The 14145-nt window shown below is 43.2% G+C and overlaps 1 protein-coding gene across 7 annotated transcripts in view; it reads right to left on the bottom strand.

The window, feature by feature from the left end:
* Window positions 1–1003: 1003 nt before the first annotated feature.
* The window catches only part of RARS2 (arginyl-tRNA synthetase 2, mitochondrial), a 32401-nt gene continuing 19259 nt past the window's right edge, over window positions 1004–14145 (bottom strand). For all 7 annotated transcript variants that reach the window (XM_065681279.1, XM_065681280.1, XM_065681275.1 and 4 more), the window contains 9 exons: window positions 12902–12962; window positions 10317–10393; window positions 8959–9083; window positions 6773–6840; window positions 6564–6673; window positions 5459–5554; window positions 3492–3566; window positions 2506–2569; window positions 1004–1148 (listed from right to left, as the gene is read on the bottom strand). In XM_065681279.1, coding sequence (XP_065537351.1) covers window positions 1062–1148; window positions 2506–2569; window positions 3492–3566; window positions 5459–5554; window positions 6564–6673; window positions 6773–6840; window positions 8959–9083; window positions 10317–10393; window positions 12902–12962 — 763 coding nt within the window. In that variant the 3' untranslated portion in view covers window positions 1004–1061. The remainder of the gene's footprint in view (window positions 1149–2505; window positions 2570–3491; window positions 3567–5458; window positions 5555–6563; window positions 6674–6772; window positions 6841–8958; window positions 9084–10316; window positions 10394–12901; window positions 12963–14145) is intronic.

Raw genomic sequence — 14145 nt, 5'->3', positions numbered from 1 at the left:
GAATGTTAGGCTTTGATTTAATGTAGGAGTGCCAACTGTGTAATTTCAACCTCCTCCCTCATTTTCTGAGGCCTCAGTTCAACCCTTACAGAAACTGCAACTCTGCATTGAGGGAAAAATTAACTGGTGTAATTTAGGCAACTTATCTACCTTCAAAGTGGAATCAGAAACATGGCCTAGTTCATATCCTGGTTAGATTCCTTCAGACATGAATTAACCAGCTGGATTTTACTTGAAAGTGGGGTACATTAAGCACAGCAAAAACAGATTCTGTTGCAGTGGAAGAGGACACTCCTCTCCGACTTTTGCCAACTGTGCAGCTGGAACAGTGTGCTACCCCCATGCTGCTCTGATGAGTGAAGGCTTTGGTGGTGGAGACGTCAGTCACCTGCACTACCTCACATGTAATGCCCCAACCTCTGTTCAGTGATGTGATGGCTCTATGTGCCACATCTGACTGCTTGTACAGTGCTGAGGGAACATGGCAGGTCCTGTTCCACCAGTTGGGCAGCAAATCCTCTTCTTCCCTGTTGTCAAGTCAGTGACACAGGGAGAGGTGAGGAACAGAAGGTGACAGCTGGCAGTTGGGCTTGGCTAAAGTTACAGAATGGAGAATGCAGTACATCACACACGGAGTAAGTCTCTGGCCTGATCTGACTCTGTTCCAGTATACAGAGCACCTGCAGCTGATGTACTACTAGGCCTAAGTACACAATGGCAACTTCAAAAGGGGAGAACTTTGATCACTTAGGGCAGCACACTTAACAGCACTTCCTCCACCAAAAGGCTGTTATATTTGCATGGCAAATAGAGAGCAGTTCTCTTTTATGGGAAATACCACGTAGACAAATGTCTTAAGTATACTACTCCTACCAAGTGCCCAGGAGAAGGTGACTGTGCTCTCCTGGGCTCCCCTACGTGGCAGTCAGTGTGATGGAGCATATAAACCTTCAAGAACAGGGAGAGAGGTTCCAGACTGCATTAGCAGGGACACACAGGAGAGTATTATCTTAAAAAACCCTTTTACTGAGAGACAGGACTTTACATGGCATACAGCCTCATTACATTTGAGTTACAGGTGTGATGCCAAGAAGTTTCATCCCATTGGCTAGAACTGAGCGAGCAGCTTGAAAAAGACAGCACCTTGCCTGGAAAACAAGAAGAGCCATCAGCTTACAGTACTGCACAGAACGGAATGTGCTTCTCAGGACAGTAGTTAGGAGCAGCCTGTCAGAGGTGAGAACACTGTGTGCATCCTTCTGTACCCAGGCAGAGCACTGGGAGTTGGACCTACACATGATCTGAGTGACACACCAATACTGGCAGAATTCATACCTGTTCATACCCAAACATAACAACCTGTTGTTGATAGCCCATTGCAGGGTCAACAAAAGGACACTTCTGCCAGGGGCTGCTTCTGAAGTGAAGCTTGAAAAGCAGCATTCTGCCCAGCCCTGTTACCCTCAGGGCAAGGTAACCAGAGGACCTGCCCGCAGAAGAGCTAGCCATGACTAGAGAGGGGAAATCTTTCTTGCCCCAGCAGCTGTTACAGCCTGCAGATGCTGCTGGAAAACCTCCCCTCACCGTGCCTGGGTTAGAGGCTGTCAAGCAACTGTGAGCTGCTTTGACAATTTCACTCTTCCTTATCACTGTCTGTCTTAGCTGTTACACAGCTGGCTGGTGGGGAAAGGCTCCATCAACCCTGCTTCAGAAAAAGAGTTCTTGAAAGCTGTCACACTGTAAGGTGTTTACAGTTTTTTTGCAGGTTAAAGAACTCAAATTTTCCTTGTCGCTTGGACTGGCTTAGTCTGTCTTCAAAGGCAGGAATACCTACAGCATCTGAGCTCAAATACAGAGCACAGCTCCATCAGTTCCACTGAACTGAAAAACTGAAGCTTTTCCCCCCACAACACAGCTCAACACTTAAATGTGATTTCCTACCAAAATCAGATAGATCATACTTGCTTTTGAAATAGATTAAAGAGGCAGTGTAATTAGTATATCATTTACTGAGCTGTTAGGGGGTCAAACATTGCCTGGGGGATGAGTAGAAAATAATTTTTATATAGTTGGAACTGCAAAGTAACAGCTGTCAGCCTCTGCTTGAGCTGGAACTCCAATACTTGGGATATGTAGGTGGCAAGAGGGGGGAGACTGAGTCAGTTATCTCCTCATTCTCTTGTCTTCCCACATAACCACTAAAGGAAACCATCAGAAATTCACCAGCGAGTTAACTTGCTTTGAATGTTTACTTCTGACTGGGTTTGGAGCAGTTGTCCTTACGGAGATTTGTGTTTTGGGAAGATCAGGCAGAGCAGACCCACCAGTGACAGCAGTCCCTGCCTTCCCAAAGGAGAGCCTGCCTGCTGGATGATTAGCCTGCAGGTGTGTATTCACCCCAGTGTGGTTACACAGCTAGGCTGGCAAAGCCCAAGGGAGCATTCATCTTGGAAAGGACACCCTACTCAGACCCCAGCCACATAAGAGCCCCGTGCTGTGCCATACCTGTGCTACTTTAGGGGCGCTGCCTTTCACAGGAAGGGTTTTATGTGCCACAGCTGCAAGATGGCTGAAATGGAAAACACAAGGAGAATGCTGAGAACAAGCAAGTCTCTTGACAAGAGGACTGCTACGGGCTACAAAAAGCAGCAGAACTGGAAGAGCCACAACTGCAGCAGGCCAGAGCCTTATCTCCACCTGGCTGAAGGAGGGCATGGTTTTCTGTAGTCTGCATATTATCAGGGCATGCCATCAACACCTTCACGCTTGTAAAAGAACCCCAAAATGTTCCACCCCTGACACCTTCACCCGCCAAAAAAAAAAACCCAAACCAAACCAAAAACAAACCAACCAACCACACCTACACAAAAACCCAAACTGGTCTGGAAAGATCCTCAAAAGCATGCCCTGTCACTCCCAAGGTGTGAGATTCCTTATGCAATTTTCCTTAATTCATTAAGGCTTTCCCCATACACATGCCCCCCACTTGTTCCAGGTCTTCTCCAGTGTTTCACAGTGCTGTTAAAAGGGACAGGTCCCTATGGAGGTAAGTTATATGCCGTGTAACTTACAGTAGCATGCTTTGTCCCTCTCAACACATAGGCTGAGATCAGTGGTTAAAAGGGTTTGGACAGGATTTCCTAGCTGAAATGTTGAGCTTTGAGAGCATTATTATCACTCTAATCTGCTCTTTAAGACAGGATTAGTCCATTGTGATTTTGGGTTCAGACACTGAGTTACAGCAATGTGATCCTTTCTTGTTGAAAGCATTTAGTTTCTGCCTCCTTTGTTCCTGCTTCCAGCCTCAATCTCTGTTACATTATTTGCTATCCTACTTCATACCTTACCTGTTCCAGAGAAACTGTCCCACAAATTTACATCTTCCCACTGCTTTTGCTCTTCAAAGCAGTGCAGATGTGAGGGTTGCAGAGCCAGCTCAGGAACACCTGTCCTTACCAGAGATAGATGCCCACTATCAGCAATCACCTTACCTAAGTGTGAGGAGGTAGCTGACGATGTGCTTGGGTTGCAGATCCTGGGAAGATTGATACAGAACCTCATCATACCTGTGAAGAAGGAAGAGGGTTGTCTGGTGTTAAAGGGATTGGAAAGCGTACTCAGATAAAAGGCTCATCAGACAGCTTAAGTAAGAACAAATACAACTGCAGAGTTGACATGAACAATCTTCCCGACCAGACCTAAGCCATGTAATTAGTCCAGAATTGATTATTTCTTCCTCATTCACTTATTGAAGGAGATCACTTCTGCTTCTCATCATGCAAGCACTGTAGATGGCAGAGCTCAAAACAAGGCAGGCTAGAGCAAATTAAACACAAGAATTGTATTTGCTGCCGGAACACTGTGTCTGGTTTTACATTTCAACACTAAGTTCCTAGGAGCAAAAAAATACCTATTAAATAAACAAGGCAGTCAAAACCATCCCTTAGAGGATGTTGCTTTTACTAAATGCAGATTAGAATTTTAACAAGCTAAAGGATTCTCTTTAGCTTGCAGCATTAGAAAATACAAAACCAAAGTGGGTTTACATAGTCCTGGAATAAGATCAGCTTTTGTAAGATGATATTAAACTGGATTATGCAGGCAGAGTCATGGAGATCCATTTTGTTTTCTTCATGTGTTCCGCTGTCCACTTGTACATATCCTCTTTTTCCCAGCCTGCAAAAAGCTACCAACACTTTTGGGGCTGAACAGATTTCCAATTAAAAAGTCAGGAGTGGACTTCTTTTCTCAGCTTTCAGGCCCATCCTGTGAGAATGAAGACCTTACACCCACTGTAGGAGAAGATCAGGTTTTAGATCATCTTAAGAACCTGAACATGCACAAGTACATGGGACCTGATGAAATCCATCCTGAAGGAGCTGGCGAATGAAGTTGCTAAGCCACTGTCCATAACGTGAAAAATCATGGCAGTCAGGCGAAGTTCCCAATGACTGGAAAAAGGGAAATATAACCCCCATCTTCAAGAAGGGGAAAATGGATGACCCTGGGAATTACAGACCAGTCAGTCTCACCTCTGTGCCTGGCAAAATCTTGGAGCACATTCTCCTGGAAGGCATGCTAAGGCACATGAAAAACAACAAGGTGCTTGGTGACAGCCAGCATGGCTTCACTAAGGGCAAATCCTGCCTGACCAATCTGGTGGCCTTCTATGATGGGGCTACAGAATTGATGGACAGGGGTAAAGCAGTTCATGTCATCTACCTGGACTTTTGCAAAGCGTTTGACACTGTCCCACATGACATCCTTGTCTCTAAATTGGAGAGACATCAATTTTATAGATGGACCACCTGGTGGATAAAGAATTAGCTGGATGGCCGCACACAAAGAGTTGTGGTCAGTGGGTCAGTGTCCGGCTGGAGACTGCTACCAAGTCATAAGGAAGTTCTTTACCGTGAGAGTGGGGAGGCGCTGTAACAGGTTGCCCAAAGAAGTGGAGCATCACTGGTGTTCAAGGCCAGCTTGGACAGAGCCTGGGGCAACACACTTTAGTGTGAGGCGTCCCTGCCCATGGCAGGGAGGTTGGAACTAGATGATATCAAGGTCCTTTCCAACAGAAACCATTCTATGATTCTATATTCCTGCCAGCACACCCAAGCTGAACTTCCCTTCCTCAGCCTCTTCCTCCTTTAAAGGCAAGCTGCAGGAAAACTGGGAGTGAGCTCTGACAGTGAGGGCTCAGTGGTCATATAACAGCTATGACAGGAGGGAGGGAGCACTCATCATTCCCTTGGTCAGTAAGCTACAACATCTCTTGCCTGTGCGTTCAGCAGCTCATCTTGGTCAGCACGTCCCAGGCGGGCACTGTTCAAACAGGGAAGATCCCTGCCTTTACAGCATTGTGCTACAGATGTGAGAGACAAAAATCAGGGGTACCTCTGCACTGTCTCAGGGACAATGGTATTTTGTCCCTGGTATTTGGAAAGAAAACCAGACAAACCTGAGAAGATGCTGAAGAACAGAGATGGCATCTGGCTCTTGCAAGCACGCCACGTTAACATCAGTTAGCTGCTTATCCCCATGCATCTGTTCTAAACTAAAACGTAAAAACAAAAAACCATATATTGGATGAAAAGCTCTTGTTAGCAAAGCTGGACAAGAAAAACAGTAATTTGTATTTTTAAAGGAAAAAGGGTAGGCATCTTCTGCTCAAGCTGAATAGAACACTGAGACAGACTGGCTGACTTCAACCCAAGATAACAAAATTTGTGCTAGCCATTCAGGATCAACAGGATTAGAGATCCGCATGGTCCAGAAGCTGATGCTGAAAAGACTAGGGAGGCCACCAATACCCCAGTAAGGATATCAGCACCATCAATACCTAGACAATAAGGGAGTAGAAGAGGAATGGACTATAGAGACCGATCAGGTTTGCATGTTCTCCCTGAATACTGTCTTCTGTTACCACTGCCTCAGACAGAATACCAGGCTGGTACAGGCCTTTGGCCTGACACAGTAAGGTACCACACATGCTTTTAGGAAAACCCATATCAATGTCTGCACTAGAAATGCTCTGACAGATCACTGTAATCAATACAACTGTTCAAACTGGACTCTTCTGAAATTCTTTTTAGAAATAATGAAATATGTCAGGTGTTTGACCTGAGTCAAAACAACTTGGTTACAACAGTGAGAAACAACAGTGATCAAAAAAACCCCAACTAGCTACAGTGGCAGCCTAAAACATCTCAGTTCTGTGATGTGGTATATCTTACAAGTACGGCATTTTGTTTTTAAATCAGTTTCCTTAATCCTAGGGCCACCATTCTTCATCACTGACAGCAAGCACACAGAGAGGCTGTTCCTAGAATTGAAGAAGTACATGGACACTTATCTCAACCCTGTGGAAATGAGGTAGGAATTTCATTTTAACTGGTTTGCTCTTCTGGAAAGCCTCAGTGATTCCTATTGTAAACTTACACCTCTGCTGCAGAGTAAGTATGTATCATATTTAGGGAAGGAGTTAACACTACCAATTGACAAAGAAGTTAATAAGGTTAAAACGTATGTCAAACTGTACTTCTGCACACAAATGCTGCTCTTACCTATGGAGTCTGGCATGGGTGTACTGCAGGAACACACCTGTATCTCCACGACTTTGAAGAGCTCGGTCCCAGCTAAACTGATAATCAGATGACAGAAGGCCCCGGAAGTCCTGGGAGAATACATTAACATCACCTGGATATGGCTCTCCATCTCCATTTTGAACTTTTCACAGAAGATGCAAACACCTCAGGAGGCAACTCAGACTCACTTGAATTATTAGTGCTGCAAGCCCAACTTTCTCTGCTGTCTCTATAGGGTCTTCTATCTCTTTGGTTGCTGAAGAGGAACAGAGAAAAAGGAATCATAAGTCTGTAGCAACATAATGGCTCCCGTGCTCAGATTGGAGATGCCAGTAAAACAGCAGATTTTCCATAATTGTGAACTAGCAATTGAGAAATTGTCAGGACGCATACAGCAAATACTCCAGGATATAAATTCTTCTTAAAAGTTGGGATACAGCTGTTTCAGACAGGCTTTTTTCCACTTCTCCTAGTATGTGTAATGCATGTTTTAATGTTGGAAGGATTCACTACAACAGGATAGGCTACACTGAATTCCTCTTCACAATTGAGACAGACAATCTCTAACATCAGGAAAAGAATGACAGGGCAATTCAGATTTTGTTTAAAAATTGATAGAAAATATCTCCAATTGATGTGGAGGCATAAACAGTCAAAGAAATGGCTAATGGAACATTTGGATGTCATTTAGGGAGTATTCACACCATCCACTACAGATATTTAAACTGCTTATACTCAAGAAAATCTGAACTGAATCATAGAATGGTTTATGTTGGAAGAGACCTTAGAGATCATCTGGTTCCAACCCCCTGCCATGGGCAGAGACACCTCCCACTAGACCAGGTTGCTCAAAGCCCCATCCAACCTGGCCTTGAACACTGCCAGGGATGGGGCAGCCATAGCTTCTCTGGGCAACCTGCTCCAGGGCCTCACCACCCTCACAGGGCAGAACTTCTTGCTTCCAATCTAAATCTCAGTTTGAAACTATTGTCCATTGTCCTGTCATGAGGGGCCCTGGTAATAAAGTCTTTCTCCATTTTTCTCATAAGCTCCCTTCATATGATGCAAAGCTCCTCAGAGCCTCCTCTTCTCCAGGCTGAACAAGCTCAACTCTCAGCCTGTCTTCATAGGAGAGGTGCTCCAGCCCTCTGATTATCTTTGTGGCCTCCTCTGGACTTACTTCAGCACACCCCTCTTGAATTGTCAGCCCCAGAGTTGGACACAGGACTTTAGGCATGGTCTCATGAGAGAGGAGTAGAGGGAAAAAATATGTGGGGACAGTTCGTAGCCCTGACAAGTCTCAGACTGGCTATTCTCTCAGCCCTTCCTCAGGATTTACCATTTCTAATTTAGGAAATGGGAAGTAAGGCAGGAATTAAAATGTAAGGGGAAAATTTCTACAAGCACAGGTAGAATTTAGGAGCTAAAGGATAAGCCCTGGTTAATGTTACAGTGCCACCTGAACACATCATTTCTTTTAGCTGTTCTTCTGCCGACTAGTTGTGCAATGGAACGTGCATCTGCACCTCTGCTATGTCAGTAAAGTTTGCTTTGCACTCAGCTATGCTACTAAACTTTAAACTGAAGTTCTAAGCTCCATTTCTCTCTACAGTAAAACTGGTTTGCATATGGGGTGGTCACCTTTGCATCATTCTGCCTGCCTGCCTTCCTCTTGTCCACTCTACAAGCAAAATTACCTGGATTAAAAAAGCAGAGGAGGCAGAACAACGAAGATGCACACTACTTAACCTGTTCAGTTCATTCAGCACATTCACTAACTCCAGAAAGCACAAGAGGGGGCAGCATTTCACTGGGAACTGCTTGAATCTTTACTGTGTCAGGAGGAAGCGGCTCTAGAGCCACAGCCCCAGGTGCAGGCAAACATCCCCTTCAGCAGGTTGGACTGCAGAGCAGTGACCTCCTGGGGACTCCGGAAATAGTCCTGAGGCTGGGAAGATGACAAGGCAGTAGCTGCAGACAAGCTACAGTCAGTCTGGCCAGAGAAAACTGTCAGAGCTACAAATCCTTTGGATGAAATCTGACTGCTCCCTGAACTCCGGCCCCAACCATACTACTGACTAGTTTGTCCCTCCAGAAAAACAGCAACTGTTGTCCCCCAAAGGCAGGTACTTCCTTCACTGTGCAAAAGCGTGATGGAATAATGCCACTGGATATTAAACTTTGCAAATCTGTAATTTAGGGAAGTTCACAGAGTAGCAAAGGATTATTTTAAAACTGCTTATATCGTGGGCGATACAGAAAGTGCACAGAGCATATCACTGCCATTAGTCTGAGACAGGAAAAAGTGAAGGGTAGAAAAGACACAGTTTTGATCAACACAGAAAAGAAGTTAGTAAGACCTGAAGTAGCTAACTTTTTGCAGAAGCCATGTTTTGTAACATCCTCGAGCGAACTTCATTTAAAACATCTTCAAGGAAAACTACTTCTCCTCTCCGAGTCTTCATCCCTTGCACTACACCAAAAGACACATGCTGGCACCTGTGGTGAAAAGCAGCAGGACCTAAAATTACATTTTAATCAAGAGAAATGTTTGCAGTGTGTTTGTTCGGAGCTGGATTCTCTACCAGGAAATAGCAGTAACAGCTGAATAAATAGTGCTGTGACGTGGGAAGCTTGGTAATAGAATCACCAACTCGCATTTCAGCAACCAAAGCTCCATACTTATTACATAAGGGGAAAATTATGATCAGAATTATGATAACCTGGTCATTTTTGTGCGCTCGGGAACCCCTTTTGCTGCTAGCTTTAGTACAGAGGACTCCATGCAATAAACTGCAATAAACTGAGGAGAGGCAGGATGTAGACAGATCAAATTACTGTGGCAACACAGATCTGTTAATAAGATTAGAAAGGGAGTCATAATAATTCTATTGTGGGCACATTAAGCTAAAAGTGTAATTAATCATTGCTAATAATAAAACTTCCATTGCTCCTGCTCACAGTAACCCCAAGCATTACTCTGGATCCATAACCCAGGGTAATTTTAGTGCAACTTTAAGCACTGAGAAAGGAGGCAGACTAATATTCCTGAAAGCTAAAATCCTGTATTTAACCACAAAAACATGCAGTCTATCAGAGAGCAATATGATTTAATCTGCAGATCCATGTCTGACCTTTGCTCAGACTGCTAACAAGGCCAGTAAATACAGTAAGCAACAGCGGGGATACATTTCCCTGCAATACATACTTCAAGCCTGAAGCTTGACTCAAACTCAGATTCAAACTGCTGCTAAAATACCATACCTTAAGAAGTAATAATTTAATATATGATCACACAATACCCCAGAAGCTATGCCGTAACATCTCTGAAAGATTCTCTTTTTCACATCAAGCAGCTAAGAAAGACCTGTGAAATGAGGGACAGGGCTGGTTTTCGCAGCCAGAGCTTCACAGTTGAAGCAGACCAGAGGTATGGAATGAGAAGGCTGGTGTCACATTGTACACAATACTGAGGGTTTGTTTTCTGATGGCTTTTTTCCCTCCATATTGCTTTAGTTGGGTCCTACAGGCCAAACTTCTGCTTGTACTCTAGGGTTCATAATTTGCACAACAGCAGCACACCTTGGAGCTTAGTTTCATTCAAACTGCCTACTTGATGTGTGCTACAGCACAGTGTTAGGTGGACAAAAAAGCACTCTGAAATTCCAATGTACATATTGCCCGTTCTTAAACAGAAAAAAACATATACCAGTAAGATTCATAAGTACATACCTTTCTGCCCAGTCATAACCCATAAGCTTCAGTATTTGGAACAAGTGTTGAAAATGATTGCTTTGACTTTTATCTGTCTAAGGAATGGAAGAGGTGCATATCAGAAAACACTTCACATTTGATAAGGATTAGCTTTCAACATACAAGCACATAACACTACAGAAACTGTGCTAGTAAGTCACTGCAAGCAGAATTAAGACCTATGAAGACAGGACAGACTTGGAAAGTGCAACAGCTGGAATCTATGGCAACGGGATTTTGCATCCGGTTAGAAAAGTAATTTACTTTTTCAAAAACTATTACTGAGGGGAGCAGTCTGCAGTCGGACAGTGTGGATTATATTTAATTCTGCATATACGTAAGTATTTGGAGTGCAGCATTCAATGGAATCTTAGTACCTCTTTAATAATACATGTCACCCACTTTAAAATGGTTTTAGGATTTTGCTTTATCACTGCATTTTTATGAAACAAGTCAGATTTTAATATAAATTACTGAATGCACTGATTTACAGCATTACAACTAAGAAACCAGTTTGATGTTCTTTTAAACAAGTGGATCTGATGAAAATAAGATGATCTTATGAAGTAAGACTCAAGAGCCTCTATCTAATTTCCTTGTAACAAGATCAGGATTCTGAAACGCATTTGTATTTAATAATTAAAGACTAAAATCACTGGTGTTCTCACTTACACCCATGAAGTCCTAACCCAGGACAAAGTAGTGCCACAGAACAGCAGCAAAGCTCAGCCAGGTGGCAGTTCCACAGACTCTCCTGACAGTTTATGTTATTGCCCTCTCATTTTATGACCCACATTCTCAGCCCTCAGAAAGCCAGAAGTCATAAAAGTACTAACAGTGCCATAAAAACACCTCTGCAACCTATGCAAGGTGAAGAGAAACAGGACTAGACAGGCTAATCTATCATTCCCAACTGAAATGAGACATAGACGTAACACATTGGTTGCATCACAGTCCCACTTTGCCGCATATTCGGTTGGAGTTGAAGCAGATCAAAGAGGCCCAGGCAAGGAAGTAAACAGTTACTGGCACTCAACTATAAGCAGCCAGCCAACTCAAGACTATTGCTTCCACGCTGGCTCACTCCATTCAGCCCACATCTTCATTTGTGCAGAACACCTACCCAACTATTTTCTTTCTTTCTAACTGTTCCTTCTACCTTTGTCCCTACTACCTCATGGTATAACCAATACAAATAACTACCTACCCATGTGGACTACACAGGAAATGGTCTCCTTAACTCCTAATGCATTGACTGCACTTAAACAGCCACACTGCTCTCTGATGCCAGTGAACATTTCAGTCAGGAGAGGCAACAAACTTCCCAAGCAACTCGCCCCCCAAAATATCCCTGTTCTATGACCACATGTGGGAATGGTAAGCTACTGGAAACTTCCTGAAGACTGTAAATAAAAGGAAGAATGTACCTTAACTAAAAGTCACATGTTAAACTATCCATGTATGTAATTTTATGGTTACTGATCTCTCCTCCTCCCTTGAATCATGGTACTTGCCACATTATATTGCCTTTGAAAAAGCTGTACCACGTATGTAATTTTATGGTTACTGATCTCTCCTCCTCCCTTGAATCATGGTACTTGCCACATTATATTGCCTTTGAAAAAGCTGTACCACAGAAGATACATGGGCATTACCAAACACACCACAAACAACATGCATTTTTTTCCATGTTAGTCACTGACTTCACCTAAAAGAACACGGTTTTCAAAATACAATTTTTTTCTAAATCTGGGATAAACAAGATGTAAAAGCATTGTGTGATACGTCCTTGGTAATACTAGAGCAAAAAAGAGTTCCACACAAATGAGGAGATAAACCTGCTATTCAATCACATTGTGTGTGAATTCACAGGGTGAGGTGTTCCTGCGCATGGCAGGGGGTTTGGAACTAGATGATCTTAAAGTCCTTTCCAACCCTAACTATTCTATGACTACTGATAACTGTTGGAATTATTAAAAAGCAAATAATTTTATTATATATATATATATATATATATATATATATAACTGAGAAATATAACCAGATTCTCTATCTACAACTGCTTCTCTGTCCAGATTGATTAAGCTGCACTTTATGTGCAATTTCTGCATAATGAAATCAAGGCACTGTTCAAAGCCATAAAAATTTACATTTCAGATAAGATATTAGGACTGTAGATTTAGATTCATTTTAGATCATTACTTTCTAAATTAATGTTTTACAACCCTTTGTAACACTAACAGCTTTTCCTCACTTGTTAAATATTAATTACAACACTTTATCTAGAGTGTCAATTGAGTGAAAGTTTCTTTAACAGCAATTGCAATGAATTTTTATAACAGAGAGTAACTCCAGAGCTGATTTTTCAACCATTTTGTGCATCCATTGTGAACTGAAACAGAACCAAGCAACACTGCCACACTGAGGCACAGCTGCTGGCCAGTGAGGGCATCTATTTCCCTGCCAAAAATACCATGGGCTGAAGTCACATTGCAAGCAAGAGCCCCCCCTGGATTATTGGAGAGTCAAGTTCGAAAGCATTCGGTCAATCTAGAATTACTTACCACATAAATCATAGTATCACAGCTATGCTTATTCATTCGGTCTATAGCAGCAGCCAGATCTCTGAAAGAGGTAACAAGAAACTATTTGGACTTTCACTCAAACATACTTCATTAGTTGCCCCTTGGGAAAAGAATCTACTCTTATGCTGGGGAGAGGACTGCCTGATTAAAGGTATCCCTGTATGGATTACACACAAAAAAAGGACATGTATACTTTCTTAATGATGTGTTTGAAATGGTGGAGGTTTTTTGTAAACCACTAGCTATGAAAATTACTGAAGAAGGTATTTATGTGCAGAGCTAAGTCTGGTCTCTCTCTGTCTACCGGGACTATCAATCCACTCGGACTTGAGAGAAATAACCTTCTCTTGGAAAACTCTCTGGCTAATCTTCACACACACAAAGTAGTACAGAGAAAAACCACCTTGCTCTAGCCCCTCCCAGGACTGTCACAGGAGAGCCATTAGCCCCATGTCCCAGCCTGAAACCAGCCCCAGAGGTCACCAGGAACAGCTCTCCAGACCATCTTCTGACTGGGAGACATTACTGCTTAAGGGACATGGGACACATGGGATGCAAGGGAAAAGCATTTTGCAATTGCGTAAGACTTATTATGGGATGCTTAGGGAGTAACCAAAGATAGGAAAAGATAGGGAGAAGATATCAAAAGGACAAGTGGCTTGTAAACCAACTGCTCATCAGTATGCTCGTCTGGTTGTGCCCTACACCGTATCAGCACAATCTGTCCTGTCTTTGCATTAAACTCCATTTCAAACTTTTTCTGGGCGAGGGGGTCTCTCTTCTGTGTTCATGCGTGTTTGGAGATTTGAGTATCAGTAACTGGAGTTGCAAACTACAGCTCGTATAGGCCATGCATCTGTAGTGCCAGCAACTGAAAGGACTGGAGCTAAGTTAAATTAGGTGATAGCAACTGAAATCTGAGCAGAGGTCAGAGATCAAAGTGTCTCTGCTACCAACAACTGGAGTGAGGGAACACATACCCACATGTGATGGACAGCAAATATCATAGAATAATAGAACGGTTTGTGTTGGAAGGACTTTAAAGCTCATCCAGTTCCAACCCACCTGCCATGGGCAGGGACACCTTCCACTAGACCAAGTTGTGTAAAGCCCCATCCAACCTGGCCTTGTACACTGCCAGGGATGGGGCAGCCACAGCTTCTCTGGGCAACCTGTGCCAGTGCCTCATCACCCTCACAGTAAGGAATTTCCTTTCATCTGAT

The sequence above is a fragment of the Lathamus discolor genome, chromosome 5 (assembly GCF_037157495.1).
Source record: "Lathamus discolor isolate bLatDis1 chromosome 5, bLatDis1.hap1, whole genome shotgun sequence".
Classification (NCBI taxonomy): Eukaryota; Metazoa; Chordata; class Aves; order Psittaciformes; family Psittacidae; genus Lathamus; species Lathamus discolor.
This window is presented reverse-complemented; position numbering and strand designations above follow the sequence as displayed.